The sequence below is a fragment of the Heloderma suspectum genome, chromosome 5, assembly GCF_057233095.1.
Source record: "Heloderma suspectum isolate Gila_16-S chromosome 5, 16-S_ref, whole genome shotgun sequence".
Lineage (NCBI taxonomy): Eukaryota > Metazoa > Chordata > Lepidosauria > Squamata > Helodermatidae > Heloderma > Heloderma suspectum.
Window position 1 is genome coordinate 62,363,343 of NC_139462.1, and position 24,240 is coordinate 62,387,582.

At 42.2% G+C, this 24,240-nt stretch overlaps 1 protein-coding gene across 1 annotated transcript; it reads left to right on the top strand.

Moving 5' to 3' along the window:
* Nucleotides 1-3,844: 3,844 nt before the first annotated feature.
* Nucleotides 3,845-22,362, top strand: REELD1 (reeler domain containing 1). The gene is made up of 7 exons (XM_084860268.1): nt 3,845-3,856; nt 5,030-5,246; nt 8,760-8,982; nt 13,169-13,341; nt 14,307-14,619; nt 16,249-16,312; nt 21,407-22,362. Exons 1-7 carry the CDS (start codon nt 3,845-3,847, stop codon nt 22,043-22,045), a joined length of 1,641 nt encoding a protein of 546 aa, XP_084716394.1. The 3' UTR covers nt 22,046-22,362.
* The last annotated feature ends 1,878 nt before the right edge of the window (nt 22,363-24,240 follow it).

The following is a 24,240-nucleotide window of genomic DNA, read 5'->3' on the forward strand; positions in this document are numbered from 1 at the left end:
TGCCATGCTCTGGTGTGTGTCGTGGCCAGTGCAGCCAGCTACTGTGCATACAAAGCGATGGTAGAACGAGAACTGAAACAAACTCCCGCCATGCATGTAGTGCTTGACAGATATTATGAGAAAAGTATCAAAGCTCCTACACGAAAGAAACAACAGGGAGCAAATTCCATGCAATACCAACTCTCTCTGGCTTTGCCATTACCAAAAAGAAGTGGTACTGAACTCTATGAAGACAAAAACACAATTGATTACATTGATTGTTGATGCATTAATGAATGTTGATGTCAACGAAACCAACAGACTGATTTTAATTGGTCCAGAGACATCACCAGTGGAAGTTAATCTTGAGTGATGGGGCCCATCAACAACACATGAGAAAGTTGACTTAAATGTTGTGCACATAGCCATGTGGGAGGTGGCAAATGCCCCAGATCGTCTGATACGAAGAAGGTGTGATGACACTGACATCTTGCTGCTGGCAAAGCACGTCTATAGCCAACACCGATTACAATGGAATAATGTTGTGGGTCCAAATCAGTAACTGACATAAGTGATATCACAGCTCACAACCCATATATAGCAGATATGCTAGCTGCCCACATTCTAACTGGTTGTGGTACAACCACATCTCTTTCTGGGATTAGTAAAGGCTGCATGCTAAATGTTCTCCAAAAGTTTAAAGAGACACTTAAAGTTGTTGGCGACCCCACTTCAGAAGGAACAGCTGTAATGAAACAGTGTGACATCTTTGTTGCTGAGCTATTCAGCTGAGGGGAGACCTCGACAGAAGGGTTGCGTTATTGTGGAAGAAGATACGGCCAGCAAAAGAGTAAGAAACATGCCAACACTTTCTAAGTTGCCTCCACCACCCATTGCAGCAACACTATAAACAAGCACACCTCCAAACAGCACTATGGAAGTCTGCCTATCTAATTAGTTCACCTCCCATGGACTCTCTGGACTTGGGATGGGAGATTTTGCCAACCACAACAGAGGAGTACACACCGTGCAAGATGCCATATGGTCTTCCTCTGGCACCCAACTGGTACTGAATCTTATCAGATGTTCATGCACCAAAGGTTGTAGTCATGCATGTGGGTGCAGTAAAGTCCAGTTAAGGTGTACAACATTCTATACTTGCCAAGGTGAATGCAGCAATGGAATTCTACATAATGATCTGGACGACAATGCTGAAGATATTTGTGCTGATACTTAAAATTAATAATGGAAATAATTATAGTAATTTAATTCTTACATTTAGCAATAAAATATCTAATGTTTAAAAATACCATCTAAAACTGTAAATGCATTAATAAATGCTGTATTTTATTAGAATTCTGCATTTTTATTTGAAGGTGGGCAACATGCATAGCACTCCTAGAAAAGTGCCCCCCCTCCCCAACAGTCTCCTTGGATCCATCACTGATCATCGTCCTCAAGTTTCTTCAATAATTCCCATCTGGATTCCCAATATGAGTAGAGAAGCAATGGTGGTGGCATGAAATGTGCTGCATCGGAGTGTTCTTTGTGATATGGCTGTCCACCAAATTGATGGCCAGGCTATGCTCACTTCCTGATCCAGAAAGGTTAAATGGCTATGTAGCAGTGATGACGGGTTCTTTCATTGTTGTTCAGAGGAAAGAAGTGATTGAAATAGATGTAGTAATCCTATCCACGTACTGGGAAAAATTTGACAAGCAGCAGGGGAAAATAAGGCCTGTAGGAAATGAAACGAAAGTCACGAAAATTCACATTTTGAGTACTCTTAAAAAAAAACAAAACTGGAGATGACTGAATCTAGTTTCAGATGCTGCTGGTCTGTCACATCTTGAATGCTCAACACATTTCAATTTCTTGTTATAAAGACGTGGATTATTTTGACTTGGATTTGCCCACTGAAACAACTGCTTGATATCTGTGATGCTAAGTCACCCCTTGTTTTCTGGCGGGTTTGCTCAAGGCTGGTAGTCAATGGAGAGAGAATGAGCTAGCAGACTTTTAACTTTTCAGAGTGTGTGTTCAGGGCAACAACAGTAGTTTATTGTCCTTGGGAACCACTGATGCGATCATTCTGTATTCTGCTTCAAACATTTTTAATCCTAAAGATTCAAATTAAAAATCCTTCTACTTGAATTTCTTGGCATTAGAATCTTCCAGCTATGAATTTTAAATACGCTAAGAGCTTTGTTGATGGCCTTGCGCACTGTACCTCCAATTTGCTGTAGTGGGTAGTGATGCAATATGGCCTTTTCCGCAATGGCACTGAAGCTGTGGAACCTCCCTAGAGAAGATTGCCTCACTTCGTCCTTACTGGCTTTTAAAGCCAGGTTTGCCTTCTAGAGGAAATTTGAGTGCCCCTGATTAGCCCCTCTTCTTGTTTCTGCTGCTGTGATCAGTGTTTTTGCCAATCAATATTTGCAGGAAGATTTTAAAATGTGGTACGTTTTAATTTTTAAAGATGTGTTTTGTTAGCAACCTTGGAGAGTTTTAGTCAAAAGACGAGTTACAAATACATTAATAGATAATAAAAACGTAAACAGCTAAGCAAGGTTATTTTCAGACTTTGTTCTTAGTGTTGATTCTACTTTAGGGAGACTGTAGTCAAGGAATATGGTATAAATAACACTTACGCTGCTCATGCTCCAGTGCCCTGAACACCTGTTCTGAAACTTCAGTTAACTTGCAGCCTTTCTTCACACTAAGAATGGGATTTTGTGGCTGTGACCTATATTCTTAGCTTGAATAAACGATAGCCAAAAAGGGGATAGAGAACAGGGAGATTTAAGGATCGGATGTCAGCAATCTTTCTCCTTTGACTTACTGGCTCTTGATCTGTTGTTGAAGTAAAATATTTCTGCTTATTTTAACTTGGAGTGAAGCAGATTTGTGTCTAGATTCCCCTCCCCCCAATGATTACTACTTTTGCTTTACCATTGTTCCCATAAAAACCAGAGAAACAAAATTATTAAGGATGTGTTCCCCAGTATGCAAAAGAAAGTTGGGATGTTTGGGATGGTGTGGGGGTGGGGGGAGACAAGGCTTTCTTCTACTTGAGGATTACTGAAAGAAAGCCTGGATGCTTCCTTTATAGTCTTTATGGCTCTATTCCTATGTTCACTTATGAGTAAGTTCCATTGAGGGTTCACTCCAAAGTAACTGTGTATAACATTTAGGCATGTGCAAATCTGCAAAACTTGAGCTTGCTGAAGTTCTCCAAATTCCATCTCGAAGCTAGTTATTTTCCTTCTCACATGAAAATTTGTGTGTAATTTCAGGTGTATTTTTGCAAATGCATGCATCAATTGTGCACATCTTTGATATGTACACATTTGCCTCCCAGTAATTAAAGCAAATTTGTGCACATCTTTCAAAAGCAAGCATTTTTTTCATGCACACATTTCAAATGTGCACGTGCTATCAAATGCATATTTTTGGTCCATGGATCCCATTGCAAGCTCAGAAATGTATAGAATGGAACTGCAGATTGCGTCCAAGCTCATGTTTGGTCCCAAAGGTGTGAACTGGGTAAATCCTGATCAAAAACAACTGGGATGAATTTCTCATACATCTCTAATAACACTACAGCCTGTATTTTGCTTTCATAACACAACCTTGGTACTGTTGTGGGGTTCCTCCCCCACCCCTTTAAGTGGATGAGTAGAGTGTGAAGAAAACTAACATGATTAAAACTGGATTTGAGCACTGACAGAGTTCCTGTAGGTATTAGGTATTAGCGGCAACAGCTGTCGCGCTTCCCATTAGTGGAGAAAGTAAAGAACTTTTTTCCTTAAAGGATGTTTGCCTGACAGGCTGAGGGAGAAAATTGCTGAGTGTCTGAAGGAACATGTGTCCCAAGGTAAGTAACTGACAATGTTAATGCAACTGTGGTATCGGATACTAAAAGGAGATTTTATAAGGCAAAACCAAAATTGGGGCGGGGGGTATAATCTAGTACACTTAAAATAATTTGGTGTATGTGCATATTTCACTTCTTGGGGGGAAAACAGCTCTAGCGGGGATAATATTGGATGGTAGGCAAGAGGGCAACTCCTTTGTTCAAACCCTCTGCTAATTCTGGGGCTGGGTTTTTAAAAAGGGATTCATTCCCTTATGTGGCCTTACATTCTCATTAATAAATAAATGGGTGCAGAAATCATTTTGGAGGAATAGGGCTGAACTAAACATCAGCCTTTGTCCATCTTACCCCTTTCTGTTTAAAGCTGAGAAGAAACAGTTCAGTATTCAATGGCATCTGATCAGACACATTTAGAGGTTGTAGGGAAGTCTATAAGCCGGACTGGATTGGGCCCATGACTGCATTCTTGTGTATGAGCTTAAGGAGTTGTAAGATGGTATAATTCACATGCCAAATGGCTCAAAATTGTCTAGGGACATGACAGAGATGGCTTTAAAAACTCATGGACACAGCTAACCTTTCATGGAGAGCTGCCTTTCCTGATAGGCTGCCACAATTACAAGTGGAAAGAGGAGGTGGCAGGAGAGAGGGTTGAAAGCTGGGAAAATATTACTTCCTTGCAATGCGCACCTTAGCTGTGGCAATGTTCTCTGAACTGCGCACAAAAACTGAGTAGCTGCTGTCTATCCCCTGTGTGCTAAACAATGTCTGAAAAAGGTCCCTGGAAGTTTCTGGTGTTGCCCACTGCCAGCACACATCTTGCAGCACAGCCGCTGCGTCAGGGAGTCCATGAACTGCCTGATTGCCACGAGCCAGAAGTGTATTGGCATAGCATTTTAGGTTACAACCCTGCAAGAATGGCTTTTTTCTTTTTTACACTTCCAGAATATGTCAAAGCCTGCTTTGTTCTCAAAATGTTTTATTTTGTGACTAACCAGGGCAGAGCTCCATGATTAAATTCCCCTTTATTGAAGTCCAAAGTGTTTGAAAACCCCAGCTTCAACTAAATCTGAAATTCAAACATGTCACTGGTATAACTTCATAGATGCTGCATCTTTTTATATAGAGAGATGTTATTACTGTGCTTCCAGTCTAATGTCTTTTTCCTGACAGGTTGAGGATGAGATGAAAGTCCAGGCACTTCTCGTTGTGTGGGCATTTACTACCCTATGCTTGGTTTCATACGCTGCAGCATTCTCCCATGGTGCCAGTCTTTCAGCGTGTACTGATATGAGGCCCAAACATATCAGAGCTCACCTTCAGAATCCACAAAATAACTATATTACCATCCACACCAATATGTCCTTTTTTCCAGGTGACAAAGTTCCAGGTAAGGAGTAGCAACTAATTACAATATTTTCCAGAAAGGGAAGTATATAAGTTTACTTTGAGGTCAGAGACGATGCATTTAATGCTTCTCAATTTTTTCTGCCTACCTTATATTGGGAAACACATTTCTTAATAGCTTTTTGCGGTGGAGGATAGTCTGCGTTTGTCTCTCCCCCCACCCCCAATGTAGGAGGACAGAACTGAATGAATAGAAGAATGAATTTAAAAAATGGTAAGTGGATGTAAGAGCAAGAGGAAAATTGCAATACTCAAATGGTCAGGGAAACTTTTCAAAAATACTTAGGTGAGGTATACTTTGCAATGATGAGCACCCAAGGAGTATGTTCTGAACATACACTACTTAAGAGGAAACTTTTGCACATAAAATGTATGTGATAGTTAATCTGCATTAGGTTTCAAGAATGGAGCTTTAGCACATGTACAAAATTGTAATGCAGTCACGCTTACATATATTACAAGAGGAATAGCCTGCATGTGGCATTGTTTGGAACAAAATACCAGTATTTTTCACACACAGTGCATGGAGCATTGCCAGTTACAGACTATTTCCTGTTAGCCCTTGCCAAAGGAGATGACTTGGCCTCCTGCTGTGGAAGCTCTAGTGTCTCAGCAAACAGAGTCTTACTTTTGCAGCATCAAAAGAATCATAGGAGTTCTGCTTGCTATAAGGCTCTAGAATGAGAGAGCAGAGACCTTTCTGTATAAGTGTCACTGCACACTATTGGGCCAGCAGCATTCTATGCTTCTTGCTATATGCTTACATCAAACAATCAAGTTTATTGTCAAAACCACCAGTCATAACAGCCCCGCAAAATGACGATCTCAAAACTCCATGAAACAGCATCAATAGAACATTCCAAATCATTGCTCATCATCGTTATAACAAGTTATCATGCTATTAGCTTAATTGAATGGCTAGTCCACTAGGTAAATAAAGGTTGGAAGATACCACTATACTTGCATTCTTTACAACCAGTGTTTTAAAATAAGAAAGAGAAGCCATTGCTTGGATTATTTGTGAGGGCCCACAAGTTTTAACAAGGCTTCATAGCCAACTGTTTTGTCTAACAGCCAGTGAAGCTCACCATTCTTATTTCCTTCTCAAAAGGGGCAAAGGACCTGGTGGTCACTCATTCCTTCTCCATGTGTACAGTGAACACGTGGAAGGGAAAATGGGACTTCAAACTCTACCCATTTGTTATATGCGTGAAGGTGGAGCAACTGAACAGTCCTAAAGTGTGCCCCTTTTATAACCCATTATCTGGTGAGGGGGTTTTACAGGGGAGGAGCTGCAAGTGTTCATACGGCAACCCCTTCCTCCAACCCATGATGCTGATCTTGTGTCCTAGCGTAACATGCAGCCAGGCTCCATTCTAAAAGAGGCACTCTGCCTCTCTGAGTTGCCCCGGATTTTTTAATAGACTTAATCCTGTGGTAAAGTATACCAGAGGCTTTTTCTGCCAGTCACCAGAATTACATTTATATTTGCTGCTGGCTATCCTGGCAACCATATTTGTAGACCCCTGGTCCATGAGAGCTACTGCAGCAAATAGTGGCTCAGAAATGTGAGATGTGACCCAAGAAATCTATGGCCCAAGTACTGTGTCTGCTATAAACGTAGTAGATGGGCTTAGACCAGCTACGCTCTCTCAGCCTCAGCTTCACATCTGGAATATGGGATAACAATATTGTCCTACTTTACAGGGCAGTTGTAAGGATTAGTGAGATAATTTCTGTGAAAACTTAAACACTCTGTAATATATGCTGTATGAAAGCTAACTGTTGACATTATTTGTAATTGTCACCACCAAACATTGCACATTCTTTCATCTCTCCTTTAGAGAAACAGATAAATTGCCTGCATTCTATGAAAGTGGGGGGTGGGGGGCAGATGGGCCCAGCCTATTTGGAGTCTCAGTATTGAAGTCTTAGGTTAACAGAAAACAATATAAATGTAACAACATTTCATTACCGTATTGTACTCCATCTATAAAACCCTCTTTCTCCTAAAAAAAGACAGGCTAGAGAAATTTACCCATTTTATAAATGCCTAATTCCTTGATAATAGGCTACATATATGTGTGTGATATGTTGTGTGACTTAGGGCACAATCCTATCCACGTTTAGACAGAAAAAAAGCCCTACAATTCCCAGTATCCCTCCAGCCAGCCATGCTGGCTGGAGCATTCTGAGAATTGTAGGACTTCGTTTTGCCTAAACATGCATAGGATTGTGCCCTTAATGTGTAGACTGTGAATGAGATTATGTGCTTGAGTTATTGGCTGTATGCATATTCTAGTTTTTGTTTTGTGCTTGTGATCCATTGTACTAGTCAGGACTACTATGGTAGTTTGATAGCAGTATATCATATTGGGCGGCTTCCCTTCTTTTTGAGTTAGAATTACACTCCTGAATGAAGGTATATTTTACTATCTTGTGTATTAACATTTGATCCTAAGAAGTAACTGAACTGAGTATCTTGTCAGAGGTTAAATAAGACGAGGACTCATCATTTAAATTCTTAACTAAGCCATGATGACTTTCATATATCTGTGGTTTGAAGATTAACACCCTTTAATTAAACCTGGAGTTGATGAGAATGCTAGTCAGCAGCATAACATCTCCTATGCAAACATACCAATTCAGTCATACGTATATGAAAGTCTTATATATCTATATGTCTGTCTGTCTGTCTGTCTGTCTGTCTATCTATCTATCTATCTATCTATCTATCTATCTATCTATCTATGGCTATGCTGTGAAGGGGGTGGAATGGACACCCTTTCCGAAGTGTGTGTGTGTGGTGGTGGGGGGGGGGAGTTTCAGGAAATAAACAAGAATCACTGCTTCAAAAAAAGCAACATGTTCAAAACTGGTGCTCCATAGGTAGAAGCATAAAAACGGTATTTTCTGTTCCTGGCTGCCACCCCCACCTCCCATTACATACATCCAGAATTTTATGGGGACATGGTGCTTCAACGTGGCACTCAATAGGCTAAGTAAGCATGGACCTGGGCTTAGAAGGAGTGGGACCATAGTGTGTTCTGGAGAGTGGGTGGGGGGAGTAGTGGTGAAAAATGTAAGGGATAGGAAGCTGGATTCTCATGTGGAAATTAGAAATGGTGACACAGTGTGTGAGATTCGGGCCTGGTGGTGGTAATGAACCCAGAGAGATGGTAGAAATCAAAGAGGTCTAGAACAGAAGGGCTTGAGAACCTTTTAGGTGTAACCTTCTAGTCTTCCAATCTCATACTAACCCTGACTCTGGTTGATAAAGTAACAAAGACTCTCTCTCTCTCTCTCACACACACACACACACACACACACACACACATATATATGAGAGAATGAATGAATGAATGAATGAATGCACGAAAGACGTAATACCAACACATTTCCCATGATGGAATGTAGATGCAGAATTCCACAATACAAATATTAAAATGTATTTCCAAAGGCTTATGGTCTTGTGTAACTTCCTCTTTGTTTCCAGTCACAGTCAGAAGCACACGTGATTTCATGGGCTTTATGCTTCAAGCTCGTAGGGTATCAAATGATCAAATTGCTGGCACTTTTGTGTACATTCCTCCTGGCTCCAAACTGCTGACTTGTTTTGAAGATGGCGACACTGTCACCCATTCGGACAAGTCACTGAAGAGAAACCTGTCCTTTGTGTGGAAAGCACCAGATCAGCCCATTGGAGACATCAGGTTCTTGTAAGAAATTTTTTATTGCTAACCATGACTGATGTCTTTCTGAGGAAGTCTTTTTAGCTGGTTCTTTGCAGTATTCACTGGGGATAGGATAAGAGTGTAGTATGGATTCTTGACACAGAAACCACAATTCTAAAAGCTTTTATTTGTCCATAGTGACCACTGAGTTGAACATAATGATCTATAAGGGAGCTTCCACATGTCTGAAATTTGTTCCTGATTAGCTGGAGGTGGTACTAGTTAGAGATGAGCAGGTTCCCCCAGTTCTGCCACTGCACAAAACATTATTGTTCCACCATTTTGATAGCCGTTGGCTTCCATTCTGCTTGTCTTCCTGTATGAATTCCTGGCTTCAGAACAATAACTGCTGATGTTTGCGTACCCTCATAATTATTAATCAATTAATCGCGTCTGCAGAGTGCTGCCCCAGGAGGCTGTTCCAAGTGGTCCGGAGCCTGGTCGGTCCTGTGGCTCCGGAACCACTGGAGCATTCTAAGGCCTCCTGTGAGGCTTTGGCAAGGCACTTTGCAGATAAAATTGATCAGATTAGGTGTGTTACTCTGCACACTGTGGATACAGTTAGTGAGCAAGAGGCGGCCTGTGGCAAACCGGTTTTGTGGGATCGGTTCCAGCTTCTTCCTCCTGATGAAGTGGACAAGGTGCTTTCATCTGTAAGGCCGACCACCTGCTTACTTGATCCTTGCCCATCTTGGCTCATTATGAGCTGCAGAGAGAGACTGGGTGAGGGGATCAAGGCGGTGGTGAACGCCTCCCTTGAGGAGGGAGTGATGCCATCAGCCCTCAAGGAGGCAGTGATAAGACCGCTCTTAAAGAAGCCCTCCTTGGATCCTCAAGTTCTGAACAACTTTTGCCCAGTCTCAAATCTGCCATTTTTGGGCAAGGTGATTGAGCGGGTGGTGGCGGTGCAGTTGAAGGCACACTTGGAAGAAACTGATTATCTAGACCCATTTCAGTCAGGCTTCAGGCCTGGGCATGGGACAGAAACGGCCTTGGTCGCCTTGGTGGATGATATGAGGAGGGCTCTGGATAGGGGTGAATGCTCCTTCCTTGTTCTCCTCGACCTCTCAGTGGCTTTTGATACCATTGACCACGGTATCCTCCTGGACCGCCTGGAGGGGTTGGGCATTGGAGACACTGTATTGCGGTGGTTCCGGTCCTTCCTCTCCGGCAGGTACCAGAGGGTAGCACTGGGAGAGGAGGTTTTGGACCCGTGGCCACTTACTTGTGGGGTGCCACAGGGTTCCATCCTCTCCCCGATGCTATTTAACATCTATGTGAAGCCACTGGGGGCTATCATCAGGAGGTTTGGGGTGCAGTGTCATCGATATGCGGATGACACGCAGCTCTACCTCTCATTCAAATCTTCACCAAGGTTGGCCGTAGAATCCCTGTCCAAATGTCTGGAGACGGTGAGTGGCTGGATGGGGAGGAATAAGCTGAAGCTGAACCCTGACAAGACCGAGGTACTTTTGGTGGGAGACAAGAGGAGGCTGGGGGATGTTGACCTGGTGTTGAATGGGGTACGGCTACCCTTGAAAGACCAGGTCCGCAGCCTGGGGGTCATTTTGGACTCCCAGCTGTCCATGGAGGCTCAGGTGTCAGCTGTGAGCCGGACAGCGCTGTATCAACTCCATCTGATACGGCGGCTGCGCCACTTCCTTCCCAACCATCTGCTCCCATCGGTAGTACATGCCCTGGTCTCCTCTCGTTTGGACTACTGTAATGCGCTCTACGTGGGGTTACCCTTGAAGACGGTTCGGAAACTGCAGCTGGTACAGAACGCGGCGGCTCGCCTGATTAAAGGCAGCCGCCGGCGAGATCACATCACTCCAGTGCTGAAGGAGTTGCACTGGTTACCAGTTGTTTTCCGGGCCAAATTCAAGGTGTTGGTTTTGACCTTTAAAACCCTATATGGTTCCGGCCCAGCCTATCTTAAGGAGCGCCTCCAGCAACACCAGACAGGCCGCTTAACAAGATCAGCCTCGGATGGCCTTCTCTGTGTCCCATCAGCCAGGACAGCTAGACTGGTGGGGACGAGGGAGAGGGCCTTCTCTGTTGTGGCCCCCACTCTGTGGAACTCCCTCCCTAGGGAACTCCGTCATGCCCCCTCTTTAATGAGCTTCCGTCGTGCATTAAAAACGTGGTTGTTCAGGCAGGCATTTGGGGTGGGCTAGGGTATTTTAAAAAAAATTTTTATGGTAAAATTTTATTGTTTTAAATTGTTTTATGGTGGGTTGTACATCGCCCAGAGTGGCTGGGTGACCAGTCAGATGGGCGATTAATAAATTTAATAAATAAATAAATAAATAAATAAAATCAGTAGTCATTAATAAGTTAAAAACCTGACCCATTTTCCTATAGAAAATAATTTAATAATGATACAAAAACATAATGATTACAGCTGTAGAAAGAAAGAAAAAATGGAAATGTGGATTATATCATAGCGGGAAGGTTTCTTTTTGAAACAACTAAAATCCCATGTGCCCGCAGTTAAAGAAAATTTAAAATTATTAATATTAATAACAATATATGCATTAATAATAGGTTGAACGAACTGATGGAAATTGCTGCTTCCAGGAGCCTTTTTATACCGGACAAACAGCGCTCCAGTGACTTGTTTCAAATGCCAAACACAGGATTTTAATACTTTTTCTGGATTTTTTTCTCCTACTCCTTTGTTTTTTAAAGTCAGCGTGGAAAGCATTGTTTTAATGTTTTATTTTATATCTTTAAATTGCATGTAGATTTGGGAAATACAAATTGGGAAGAACCATGGACTCTGGCATAGATCAGCTTTGCTCGGGTAAACATATCTGGTAACTTGGAACCTCAAAATCTGTGGAAAAGTCTAGCACAAACTAATTAATCATGCCACCAAATGGCAAGACTGATCAACTGAATTTTGGTTGTATAAATTTACCATAAGACTGCAGTACCAAACATACTTCCTAGGGCAGGGGTGGGCAACTTGTGTCCCTCCAGATTTTGTTGTACCTCAACTCCCAACATTCCTCACCGTTGGCTATGCTGGGTAGGCTGATGGGAGCTGCAGCTCACCAACTTCTGGAGGGCCACATGTTCCCCACCCTCTACTAGGGTGTAAGCCTCATTGAACTGTGTGGGACCTTTGTAAAGGATTGCACTATATATGATTTTGACATGGAGTCATTGATACTTCTACCTGTATAGTAAATTGCCTTCTGCTAAAGTCATAGTTCTGAAACAATCCATGAAGCTATTATGCAAAAAGGCATTAGTGGACCATTCCATTTAAGTTTTTTTGGGGGGCGGGATTTGGGCACTGGGGGGGGTTGCACATTTTTGAATTTCAGGACATTGGAAAAATCTGATTCCTGAAATCAGAATTTCAGGACATTGGAAAAAATCTGATTCTGTCAATGAGTGGACAATGGAATGAAAGGCACCTGAAAATCCACGAAACCCAGAGGGAACAGTTTTTACCAAATCCATCTATCCCGAACTGAAACGTCAATAATATTTGCTGGAGCAACGGGTTTTCCACTATAGGCACTGTGCCAGAGGTCACAGATGCCAGCATAATGTAATTTATGTTAGCGCTAGTGCCAAATTCGATAGTGCCCATTCTGATGTGTTCGAGGCCCTAGGATGATGCTCACTTACATTTCCTTACTTTCTTTGTATAGTCAGATAAAATGAGATCTGCTGTCTGTAAGAAGGTATGTCTAACATAATAGACAATAGCAATGGCCAGCGGGGTTAAAAATGCTCAGATGAGTTACATTAAGTACAAGTATATATACTTGGTCTCAATTAAAAATAAGCGAAAGATTTTCTTATGCTTCCTGACTATCACTTGTAGCTTTAACCAAAATTTTTTCAAGCAGAACTATTTTTGTCAAATGTAAAATTAATTTTTAAAAAGCTGGTTAAATTAGGAGAGAGACACACAATTATGTTTTGATTAGCTCTAACTGTGACTTTGCTTACTTCCCTTTCACTACGGTTTTGGCTGTTTATTTGTTATCATTTCAACATTTTTAAAGTGTTATGAGCTAATCCTTTAATGTCCTTTGCACTAATTCTGTTTGTAGATTTTAAAAATTCCCTTTGATTTTCCAAATGCTGTGATGACTTATTAATTGTGCAGAATGACTAAACCCTTTCTTCAAATACTTTTAAAAAACAGTTTATCGGTCGTCCAGTCATACTTTGTTTACTGGGCAAGGATTGAATCTTCCACTGTATCTCAACAAACACAAAACAGAACCATTACTGAAAGTAGTGTAGCCTCCAGTGCTATAAAGCCAACACCTCTGCAGGAGCCCAGTGATCTCAAAGGAGCATTTACAGCAGGCAAAGGTATGTCTTCATCTGTTACACATTTTTTTTTTCCAGTGGGACTTGTCTATAGGTCTCTACATTGTTTCACACTTATATTATCTGTCACATGGCTTAAATTTGCCACAAGGCTTCCATGCTAGACTGGATTCTAAGCTCATTGACTTGGAAATAAGTCCCATTGATTTTAGTGACCCCCTCAATTTTCAGGGGTGCTTCCAGATGAGGCTTTTATGGCACCATTGCCCTGCCTCATTCACAAATGTTTATGGGTGTGTGTGTGTCCAGATGACGATATCTTCTACTTATGGCCCTCCTGTGCGGGAATCCCATATTCTTATCTTAAGATCAGCAAATCGGATAAGAACAGTGATGAGCTACTCCAAAGAACTTCTCCATGGGCTGCATCGACAAGTACTACAGGCCAGGCCTTTGGAGTCATTCATCACTGTTATTAACTGATAAGAATGTGGGGTTCCTGGTGACTGAAGGAATGTATGCTTTATGCTTTGAATGTATTGTCTTGTATTTCTTGCTTCATTAGCCTATTTCAGCTAAATAAAATTCTTTCCTTCACCCACTGGTGTGTTCATTGCCTCTGAATATCCAAAAAGAACCATAGCCTATTGACAAAACACGTCTGGAGGATACCAAGTTAGGAAAAGCTGAAGATAGACAGTACTCATCTAGATGGACCAGTATTCTGACATTATAAGACAACTTGTTATGTTCATAGGATGTTACATGGTCAATGCCCTACTTGTGAGCTTCTACAGTGGTGTTTGGCTGGCTGCTGTTGGAAACAAAATAATGGATTAGATGTATCTTTTTTTGATCCAGTAAGCCAATATTTATGTCCTCCTAACAAACATGATAATGGTTTGGGATATGAACAATTTATGTAAATGTAAGATGTTCAATATTTTCAAAAATGTTTGCTCAGTATTTTATTTTTAATATTTTGCTTTGTCTTCCCTTCCACCAAGAACGTTCTATTCCTAACACCATCTTAACTCAGTTTGCAAAATTTACACCTACCAGCCTGACTTGGATTGCAGCAACACTGGTTTTGGATCCAGCTTACAGTGGACGACAAGTCTCTGAGCTCCCTGACAATGGAAAGTTTCAATCTGAATCCCTTGCAGACTTGGTCACCTCACATGCCATCAGTCACAGCGGAGAAAGGCAAGCTAATGGAAGTGGCACAGATGGCGATTTCATACTGGAGTCGTCACTTCAGTTCCAGGACCTCAGCCTCATAGCACAAGAATATTCTTCCAGTCACAGCACATACAATGGGTACTGTCTGGGCATTACATGTCATGTTATTCATATAGTTCTTTCACTTAGGCTTAGGAATATTGGATTTGCCAGACATGACATGATCCTAAGAGATTGTGTGTGCTGCTTCTTGATCTCTCTCTCTCTCTCTCTCTCTCTCTCTCTCTCACACACACACACACACACACACACAAGTTTATGTTTCACTTTAAGTGTGTCAATACATCACTTAGGCAGCAATCCTATACATACTTGGGAATACGTCCCATTGAACTCAGTGGGGCTTACTTCTGAGTAGACATGTATAGGTTTGCACTGTTAATTTTAATGCTAGATTATTTGCAGTACAGAGCTTACAAACGTTCACAACATTGGCCAAGTGTAGGACTAAGACTTGCTAAACACAAAATGGCTGCCACTTTAAATTTAGCTGAAATGGCATCCATCTGGCAGCACAATGAGATGTTCATGTATAGGAGGTCACTAAATTGATTGGCCACTGCCATGTAGTTTGTCTCCATGTTACTGCGTAACATTCCTGTCAATGGCTTGGGGCTCCAGAGTTCATGTGGTAGCCATTTCATGTGAAGCAAGAAGAGGGTGGTAGAGATTTTATTGAGATTGTGGCTGGGGAGGGAAGGATTAAACCTTTCCTCCTCATGTGCTGCAGTGCTGATGACTGTTGCCTCCCCGCCCCTGCCCCCCAGTATTTTTTTTTAAGCATAATTGCTAATCACATCACTGGTATCATGTGTAGTTAGGCCCTAAACAAAAATCAAGGTGTGGTTCATACAGGTGACTTGCTCAAGTATATTTTAACACATAAACAATCCCCTTAAGATAGTTGGGGTTGACTTGTACATTTAAAATGGAGTTTTGCTTAGGTATTATGAAAAGCTACTTACCTAGTAGCAGTGCCTTTAACTGAAAATGAATAAAGATCCTTTTTTAAAACATTGGAAGTGCATTGTATTTATAAAAGTGCATGAGTGAGGTGTGAAAGCTTCACTTCCTCAGTGATTCACAGGAGTGTTAAAATTGTGACTGAGAAAACTGAAATTTGGCACCCATGAATTTACTCTGATTACTGGAGAAATCTGTACATCTGTTTTCAAAATGGGGGAACTCATGTACCTGATAATGGTCAAGGTACTTCAGCATCACTTACAATTAAAACCTATGCATGTCTACTCAGAGGTAAGCTCCATTGAGTTCAATGAGGCTTACTCCCAGGTAAGTGGGTATAGGATTGCAGCCTTTGAAGTTGCCATTTAGAAAAGAGTAACATTTGTATATCTCCAAATATAAAAATAAGAGATTAAAAGTGTTAAGGTAAGTGCACAGCACTCAGAAGGTTGAAAATGTGTATTCACATAGCTCAAGAAAATTAGGAAAGGCTGGTAAAGTGGGTTTATTTATGTTAGTTGTATCAACTCATTTAATGAATTTGACTCCATGATAGAAGTCAGCACTCCACACATAGTTCTCACAGCTCAGCAATCCTTTCTGTCCTCCCACCTTCAGCTGATAACTTAAATAAACCTTAGAGGAATTTCCAGTGGCAGCCAGGAATGTGTATGTAGAATGCAAATTCAATGTATTATTATGCCAAATAATGAATGTACACTTTCCTCCCCAACATTTTAGGACAGAAAATGCTTCAAGTATTCCCATATCACTGTTGGGCTCGACTTGTAAGAAAGGCACAGAGGTAAGGACAGGTGGAGGTATGTCAGCATCTGATTTGTTTTAGAGAAACAAATGGCACATGGTTTGGCAGCACATGGTAACTTTTCTGCAACAGCATTGTGTATTCTGCATCATGCTAGAAACCTAATCTTGTAAAGTTAGAAATATTTATTTCAACTGGTACCAGGCTCTAGGCTCACAGAGGCTGTAGTATTTAAAAATGTACTAAGAACAGCTCTAATCACCCAACATGTTGCTAAACCCCACATATAACACCGTATGGGTAAAGTTACTATCTGTCATCAAGCACAAATTCAAATGCTTTACAGGCTGTTTTAGTGCTGCTTCTTTATCAGGAGAGTAATGACTACGGTCAGAAAGAATCACAAGTATGACATTTTAATACTCATGTCACTGAACTCAATGATAACTTATATCATGATTTAATCTGTATTTAAATTGTAATGGTGCAATGATGTGGGCTTGAAAACAATTTATGAGCATATTCTCTTTCCAGCCATGTATGTGGTGAACAAATTGTCCTTGAACTCATAAGAATCTTGGCCACACTTGTCTGGTATGTGTATGTGGGGAGACATAGACTGAACCCCATATTTTAGAGATACTGCACAGCCCCTGTAGGGAATATGCTGCGTGTTTGTGGAATACTTGGTTAAAGGAATGGTGAGTCTACTGGTCCCAAGATAGAAGCCTTTTGCACTGCATAGAAACCCTGTTTACACTTGACTGAAGAACTCCTTGCTATTTGAAAGCTTGCTGCCCTGGCCTACAAATACAAAGAATCCATTAAAAAAAGTTGGGTAAACTCTAACATGTCCTATTTAGAGTAGACCCACTGAAAAGAATGGGACTTAAGTTATCCATGGCTAATATGTCTCATTCATTTCAATGGATCTACTCTACATAGGACTTATGTTGGACTGTAACCCATTCATTCTTTTAACCTTTTGGAATCATGTCCAGTATACCTGGCACATATAGACTGTACTTGGGGTAATTCACTGTTTCTTGATAAGCATGGATTGCCAAAACTGATGTACTTAACTAGTTGCAATTTAGTTAGCTTTAAGATTAGTCTGCCTTTGAATCAAATCATTCTCGCCACAGTATAACTGCCTTCAGACATAGGCATGGTGCAAGCCACAGAGCAAACATGACCAGAAGGAAGTGCCTATGGAGGCTTGCTTCTCCCAAAGTGTCTGAAGGTAGTGAAAAGCTAAACTCCGATGTGTTCTCATAACTGCACCCCCCCCCCCCGAGCATTCAGAAAGACTAAGGGTGCAATCCTATGCATGTTTAGACCGAAAGAAGTCCTACAAAACTTGTAGGACCTTTTTCTGTCTAAACATGCATAGGATTGTGCCGTGAGCATGAGCAAAGGGCTGCAATATTTTTGATGGCAGGTCTTGTACAGAAGGCTGAATAGTTAATAACTTGATTTTCAAGTTAGTGCATCTTGACACAGATCATTTATATCTGCCTCACGTCAGTATATTTTGAGGCATGAATGCTGTTCTCACTTATTCCAGTTAGAGGGCAGTAGACTCTCTGAAATCCTACTGAAGTTAAACTCCACTCTGAACAGAGCTGCACTGGGTTCTTACACAATCCTTCAAAGCGAATTGGGTTCTAAATGTGCATTTGATATTCTAGAGTTATTGTATAGACAGGAGGCAGCTGGTTGTTTAGTTTTTTACACTAAATTTAGATACTTTAGGAGGAGCAAATCACTACATCCACTCCCTTTTGATCATGTTTGCTCTGTGCTCTCCACCATGCCAGTCTCTAAAGGCAGTTACAGTGTATAGAGAATTATTTTCTTTACTGTTTATACTCTTCATGAACAGTGTGACTTCCACGAGCTGCTAATGGCTCTGACACAGGAGGCTAAACTGTTCTGTTTGCTGCTAGGCAATAGGCAAGGCACTGGCCATGCCCTTTCCACAACCACTATTCACAGTACTGCTAGCTTTACTGATACTATTACTAAATGTTTATTTGTGCTTATGATCTTGGGCACTGTGGTGAACATAGAAGTGATACAGACCCTGCCCAGTGGACTTAAGATTCACATGGAAGACTGAGGGGGAGATATGATAGCGCTCTTCAAGTACTTGAAAGGCTGTCACAGAGAGGAAGGCCAGGATCTCTTCACGATCAGCCCAGACTGCAGGACATGGAATAATGGGCTCAAATTACAGGAAGCCAGATTCCGGCTGAACATCAGGAGAAATTTCCTGGCTGTTAGAGCAATATGACAATGGAACCAATGACCTAGGGAGGTAGTGGGCTCTCCCACATTGGAGGCACTCAAGCTGGACAGCCATCTGTCAGGGATGCTTTGACTTAGATTCCTGCACTGAGCAGGGGGTTGGACTCGGTCTTATAGACTCCTTCCAACCCTACTATGCTATGATTCTATGATATGGGAGGAGGATAGCAATTGGCATGGAATAGTGGGGATGGTTTAGAGAAAGCAAGATGGCAATAGGCAACCTGAGCCCAATATGGGCCTCTGGCTCATTTCAAGAGCCCTCTGCATGTAATCAGTTCAGACCTCTGGCAAGAGCGATCTGTTCCTTCCCTGGCAGCTGCTGTATGGGAGGGAAGAGAGAAAGAGGGAAGGGGCTACCCATGCACTTGTAGACACATGTCATCTTTTACAGAGGACAGTCCTCCATTTGAAGGTCTGCCAGAAAACTGTCCTCTATTTGAAGGACTGTCCTGTCCAATTCCAGGGTAAAAATAAAGAACCATCAGCAGGGGGAGCAGCCGGAGGCCTTGAAGCTGCCCATCAGTAGTTAGCACCTGGACAGCAGACTGAGCAGGTAGGCGCACAAGTCACCTGGTCAGCGGTCACAGTTTTCTACACTATTGTGAGAAGTACTGAATTTCTATTTAAATTATAATAAGTATTTATACATTTGCATCTATACATGTAAATAAGTATATATACATTTTATGCAAATCTGTGTACTCTTTTGTACTCTTTTTTGGTGATTTGCAAGCAGCCACCCTGATTGCATCTTGGCACGAGTTGCAGCACTAACAACAGAAAGAAGGGTTAGATTAGGTTGGCTGGCACCTCCCTGGATCCATTTCACTTGGAAGCATTCATCCTACTGTTGTTACTACCGGGGCGGGCAGCCTTTTAACTGTCAAGGGCCATGCTCCCTCATGGGTAATCTGTTAGGGGATGCATGTTGGCAGTGAGTTGGGTGGCCACTTACACACTGCCCCCAATAAGGAATGGTATCACTAAAAAGGAGGACCAAGATGACACCAGTTTGCACAGCATTTGTATATGTACAATGTGTATGTGCATAGAAGAACAAAACATCTCACAGTGGAGAAGACTGGCCATGTGACCTGTGTACCTGTTGCTCAGTTTGCTGTGCAGGCGCTAACCACTGATGGGCAGCTTCAAGGTCCCGACCGCTCTCCCTCCTTTTGGTTCTTTAACTTTAGACCAGACTTGGACTGGACAGCCCATCAAACGGAGGACACCTTCAAATAGAGGATTAGCCTCTACCAGCTCACCAAATTAGAGGACTGTCCTCTGAACAGTGGGACACCTGGCCACCATATCAAGCTGTGGGGCTTGCTCATTACTAATATATGAATCACACTTTTAATTTCATTTAGTTCTATGAAAATGTTGTGCTCCCTCTCTCCAGTATGGGAGCTCATCTCTACACTGATGGAGGAGGAACAGCAGTATAACTGCAATGCTCCAGAGACTGGATATTTCACTACATTGAATAGGTACTTCCCACTTAATCAGACACAGCTAAGGTGGGACATCCTCTGACTGCCTGGATAAGCTGCTGTGTCCCGTCCTCAGTGCAGAAGATCACCTGCTGAATGCCCCGTCATCATTTCACACTTGAGGTTAAAACCAGTTGGTGCTTCAGTCCGTGAATAATACAAGTGAAACTTGTATTGGTCAAAATGCACATTTAATTTACCCCTCATCTGCATACTATCCCACATTAACAAGGCTAGCATGCTGAAAATATATTGTGCAAGAGACTCAAATATGCTTTTTAGTGTCATATATGAAAATGGTCTTGGCAACCTTAGCTATTCCAGCCATGACTATTTGCATTTCCCCTGCTGAGCTTTGCTACCTCAGCGTAAGTACTTCCAGGTTGCTTTCCAGTTCTTAACTGAACAGCAGACTAACTACATGCTCATGTCTTTCTCAATAAATGTCTGAAAGGTTTTATAAAGTGAGGACAAGTGAGGTGAAAGAATTATTCTGTAACATCCCTTCCCATGGATTCTGAGCCAATGTCTAAGGCAGGGGTGAGCAACTTTGGAGGGTTGGGGGGCTGCATTGGACCTACCAGGGGCTGCCCTCCTTCCCCGCCAGTTACCATTGCCACCAGAAGTGGCCATGCAGCTGCATTCTCTACACTTCTGCTGGGAGACAAGGTATATGGCGAGCATCTACTTGGAGCGCAGTTCTGCAGAGGAACAGAGCACGCGATCCTTGTGTGTCTTTTAACCTGAAGAACCAGCAGTTCTGCTGGGAAACAAGGTGTGTGCTCCACTCATTTCTCAGCAGATTGGCTGGGAATGTGCCCACATGGCTGCGCCACAGAGGCAGAGAACCCAGTGGGGGTGGTGAAAGTCCCTTGGGGGATGAGCACATGCGGCCCACGGACCACATGTTGCCCATCCCTGATCTAAAGTAATGGTGTTGCCATAAGAAAAGCACCATCCTTTTCTATGACAGCCAGAAATGTGGCGCCATACTTCTGTGAGCTAAGTCATCTTTCTAAAATAAGAATTCTGTGTGCCATTCAATGGTGGCCCTAGAAAATAAGTTCTCTTCCAGTGCTTTATCCTTTGTATCATTCAGTGTTGATCTGTATGTTCATTTTTAGTGGTGTGTAATTGTGATGAAAGCACTTATCTGTTTGGAATGGTGACAATTCTAGTAGGCTAATGAGTATCCTCCTTTAATGATAATGAGTTCAATATTCTCTATTAAGAATAGCTTTGATCCAGTAACATACAACTAAATTGTAAATCACAGGCAAGATATGGCTGTTGTGTTCAATGTGCATTTCATCTCTCTGTTTTTAAGGGGGTTTCTACAACACCTAACCCAGGCATAAGCAAGTCTGCACCACCCATTACAGCTTCAATGTTGGTCCAGTTTTGGGATCCTTCACTGCTTTCAGGCATGGGGACACCACCACCAGAGCAATTAGATAGTGAGGAGGACACGGCTGTCTACCAAAGCATATCAGCAGCTTCGAGGCAGATGGTGGAGAAACAGCCAGTGACTCAGAACAGTCCAGCAAATTTCCTGCCCCAGGCAGAACTCACAGCACCGGGGCAGCAGGAAAAAGGCAAAAAAGGTATGCCTGGGAACACACTCCTGAAGGTGACAAGAACAATGCCCAAAGTGGCTGTTTCCGGAGAAGAAGGGGAAAAGCCGCACAAAGGTTCACAGCTTGTAGCAGCTCAACTTGGTGTTCTCCTTGGCTGCTCTGCTGTGTTCGGCATGGTACTGGCTATTGGTCTACGCTGCATCCATTCCCAGTATTGTCACAGGCGAACTGAAGTGTCCTTTAGTGAGCCAGACAGCAATGTCATTGCACTCCAAGAGAATGGGGAGATGATGCATTTCAGAAAGATCCGAGAAAATAGCTTTGTCCTGGTGCAGGCAGAGTATAACTGGATCAGCCCATCAGGCCCTGGGAAAAAAGCTGTTATTTAGAGTACCTGACAGCTTGCGATGGTTTTTTTCCCCTGTTCTAGGTCACGTAGCTTCACCTGTGTCTGTGTGCCTATGGTAAAAATGAATAAGAACACTGGAAACAGAACAATTGCATATAACCATCTAAGCAAATATACTCCATATTGGCATCTTTTGATTGAACTACAGATGCATCGTAACTATTTTACAGATGTTAGGAAATGTAGATGTCCTTGGTTTCAAATATCATGAAAATATGAATAGACATTTTGTTCAAAGTGTCCCACTTAATGCAATTAATACTGCATACCTGCTCATTAAACTGGGCTGTTGTAGCCATTACGTTTCCTTTGTTGTCTTATGGTACCACCAGAAATAGAAATTCTTCTTCTGCAACTGAGTGTCGCCTCCTATTTAGTCTCTGCAAAAAAGGTTTCTGCTCTCGCTGCCCTTTTTTTGAAGCAAAGAGAAGCCCTCACCCCTCTTCTCACTTAGGTTGTGATGCCATTGCTTTGGTGTGTGATATTTCTCAAATCGGTCAAATGTTTGCCACTTGAGCTAGCTTTCCTGTTTAGAAGAACAAAACAGAGCAACACTGGCAGTTAAGAAAATTGATCCATGGGATGCAAAGACTGGCTGGCTACCGAATTGATCTCCAAGAAGGAAACAAAGACACAATTAATGCCACCTTTACGGAGAGGAACATGGCTCCTCATCAGGTGTAAATGGAAAAAAAGCTTCTCTTGGCCATTTGCACCTTGATAAGCTGGCATGTTTAATCCTCACAGCTGGCATTAGCTTTGTTTTCTACTTCAGGTCAGTTTGATACAGCTATTGGAACAAGGGTTTACTGAAGACAGGAGAGACCTCAGGTTGTCTCAGGAAACCCCAACAATGGCCCAGTCACAACTTTTGCGGCCTTTTAGCACTCTGAATTTCAGGAAGAAACTTTCTTCTGACCAGGGTTGTGCCATTTAAAGGCTGTTGTTTTAATGGCATGGGCTCAGCCTGATGCCAAAGTTCAGATCTGATCATGGCAGCTTGCTTTTCTTTAAGCTTGGAATAAACATCATATATACTAATCGTGAACACAGTTCTCCAAGTGCCAGCCCTTATGTTGCCCAGCCACCACCTTCCACATGCAAGAGGGAGAGATCCACAGGCTTGGGGAACCCTCAAGGTTTGCAGAAGTACAAAACTATATTTAGGGGGGAACCCCGAAAAGAATCCCAAAACAGCCCAATGAGGACTGAGCATGCAATGCCGGCTGACTGCTGGAAGGGGTGGGGAGAAATCAGGGAGAGGAATTAATAGAGTACCCTGAAAGAGGGCATGGCTGGGTGGAACACTGAGCAGGAGTGCTCCATGCTGCAACATTTTGCTGCAGGGCCCCACATGTAAACTGTATATCTTTCTATTTTGCCTGACATGAAGCAGATTTCCACTGTGGATGAGACCGTGGCAGTGCTTACTGAGTAAGAGGATACAGATTTGCATATGCCGATTTATACATATGGAGGTATATTTAGAAATAATTATTATAATTTAAATAGAAATATACAATATATCTTCTCATAGTTGAGAAGACTGTGGCCAGGTAACCGTGTGCCAGCCCAGCCTGTTATCCAGATGCTCACTGTTGACAGACAACTTCAAAGCCCCTGCTGCTTTGCCTTCTCATGGTGTGTCAGCTTTAAAGGAGACTTGGACTTGACAGTCCTTCAAATAGAGGACTGTCCAGTGTAAAGTAGGACATGTGGCCATCCTAAGTACAGAATGCACTGTGCCTGCCTCTTCTTACTCCCACAGGTTTTATTCCTTAAACACATTAAATCCTGCATTTTGGCCTCAATATATGGTAGTCAAGGCAGCTCACAAAAAAGATAAAAATGAAACCCCTAAAATCAAGTAAAATTATATACAAGATTTTAAGCACGAAGCAGCAGATAATAACACCAAAATATCTGAGGGAAACGTGGGGGGGGGGGCAGGGGTAGGTTAAGAAATATATGGTACAAACATCTAACAGGCTCTCCTTAAGATAAGGCCAAACAGTTTGTGGGACAGCATCTTTCCCGAGCTATTTTTAGCAGCAGAAGTATAGGTTTAGGTCACAGTAAGAGATTGAACTTAAAGATGGAAATAAAAAAGTGCACCAACAAAACTTGATGAAGTACAATAACTTACACATATGTTTTCGGTAGAAGCAAAGGCCT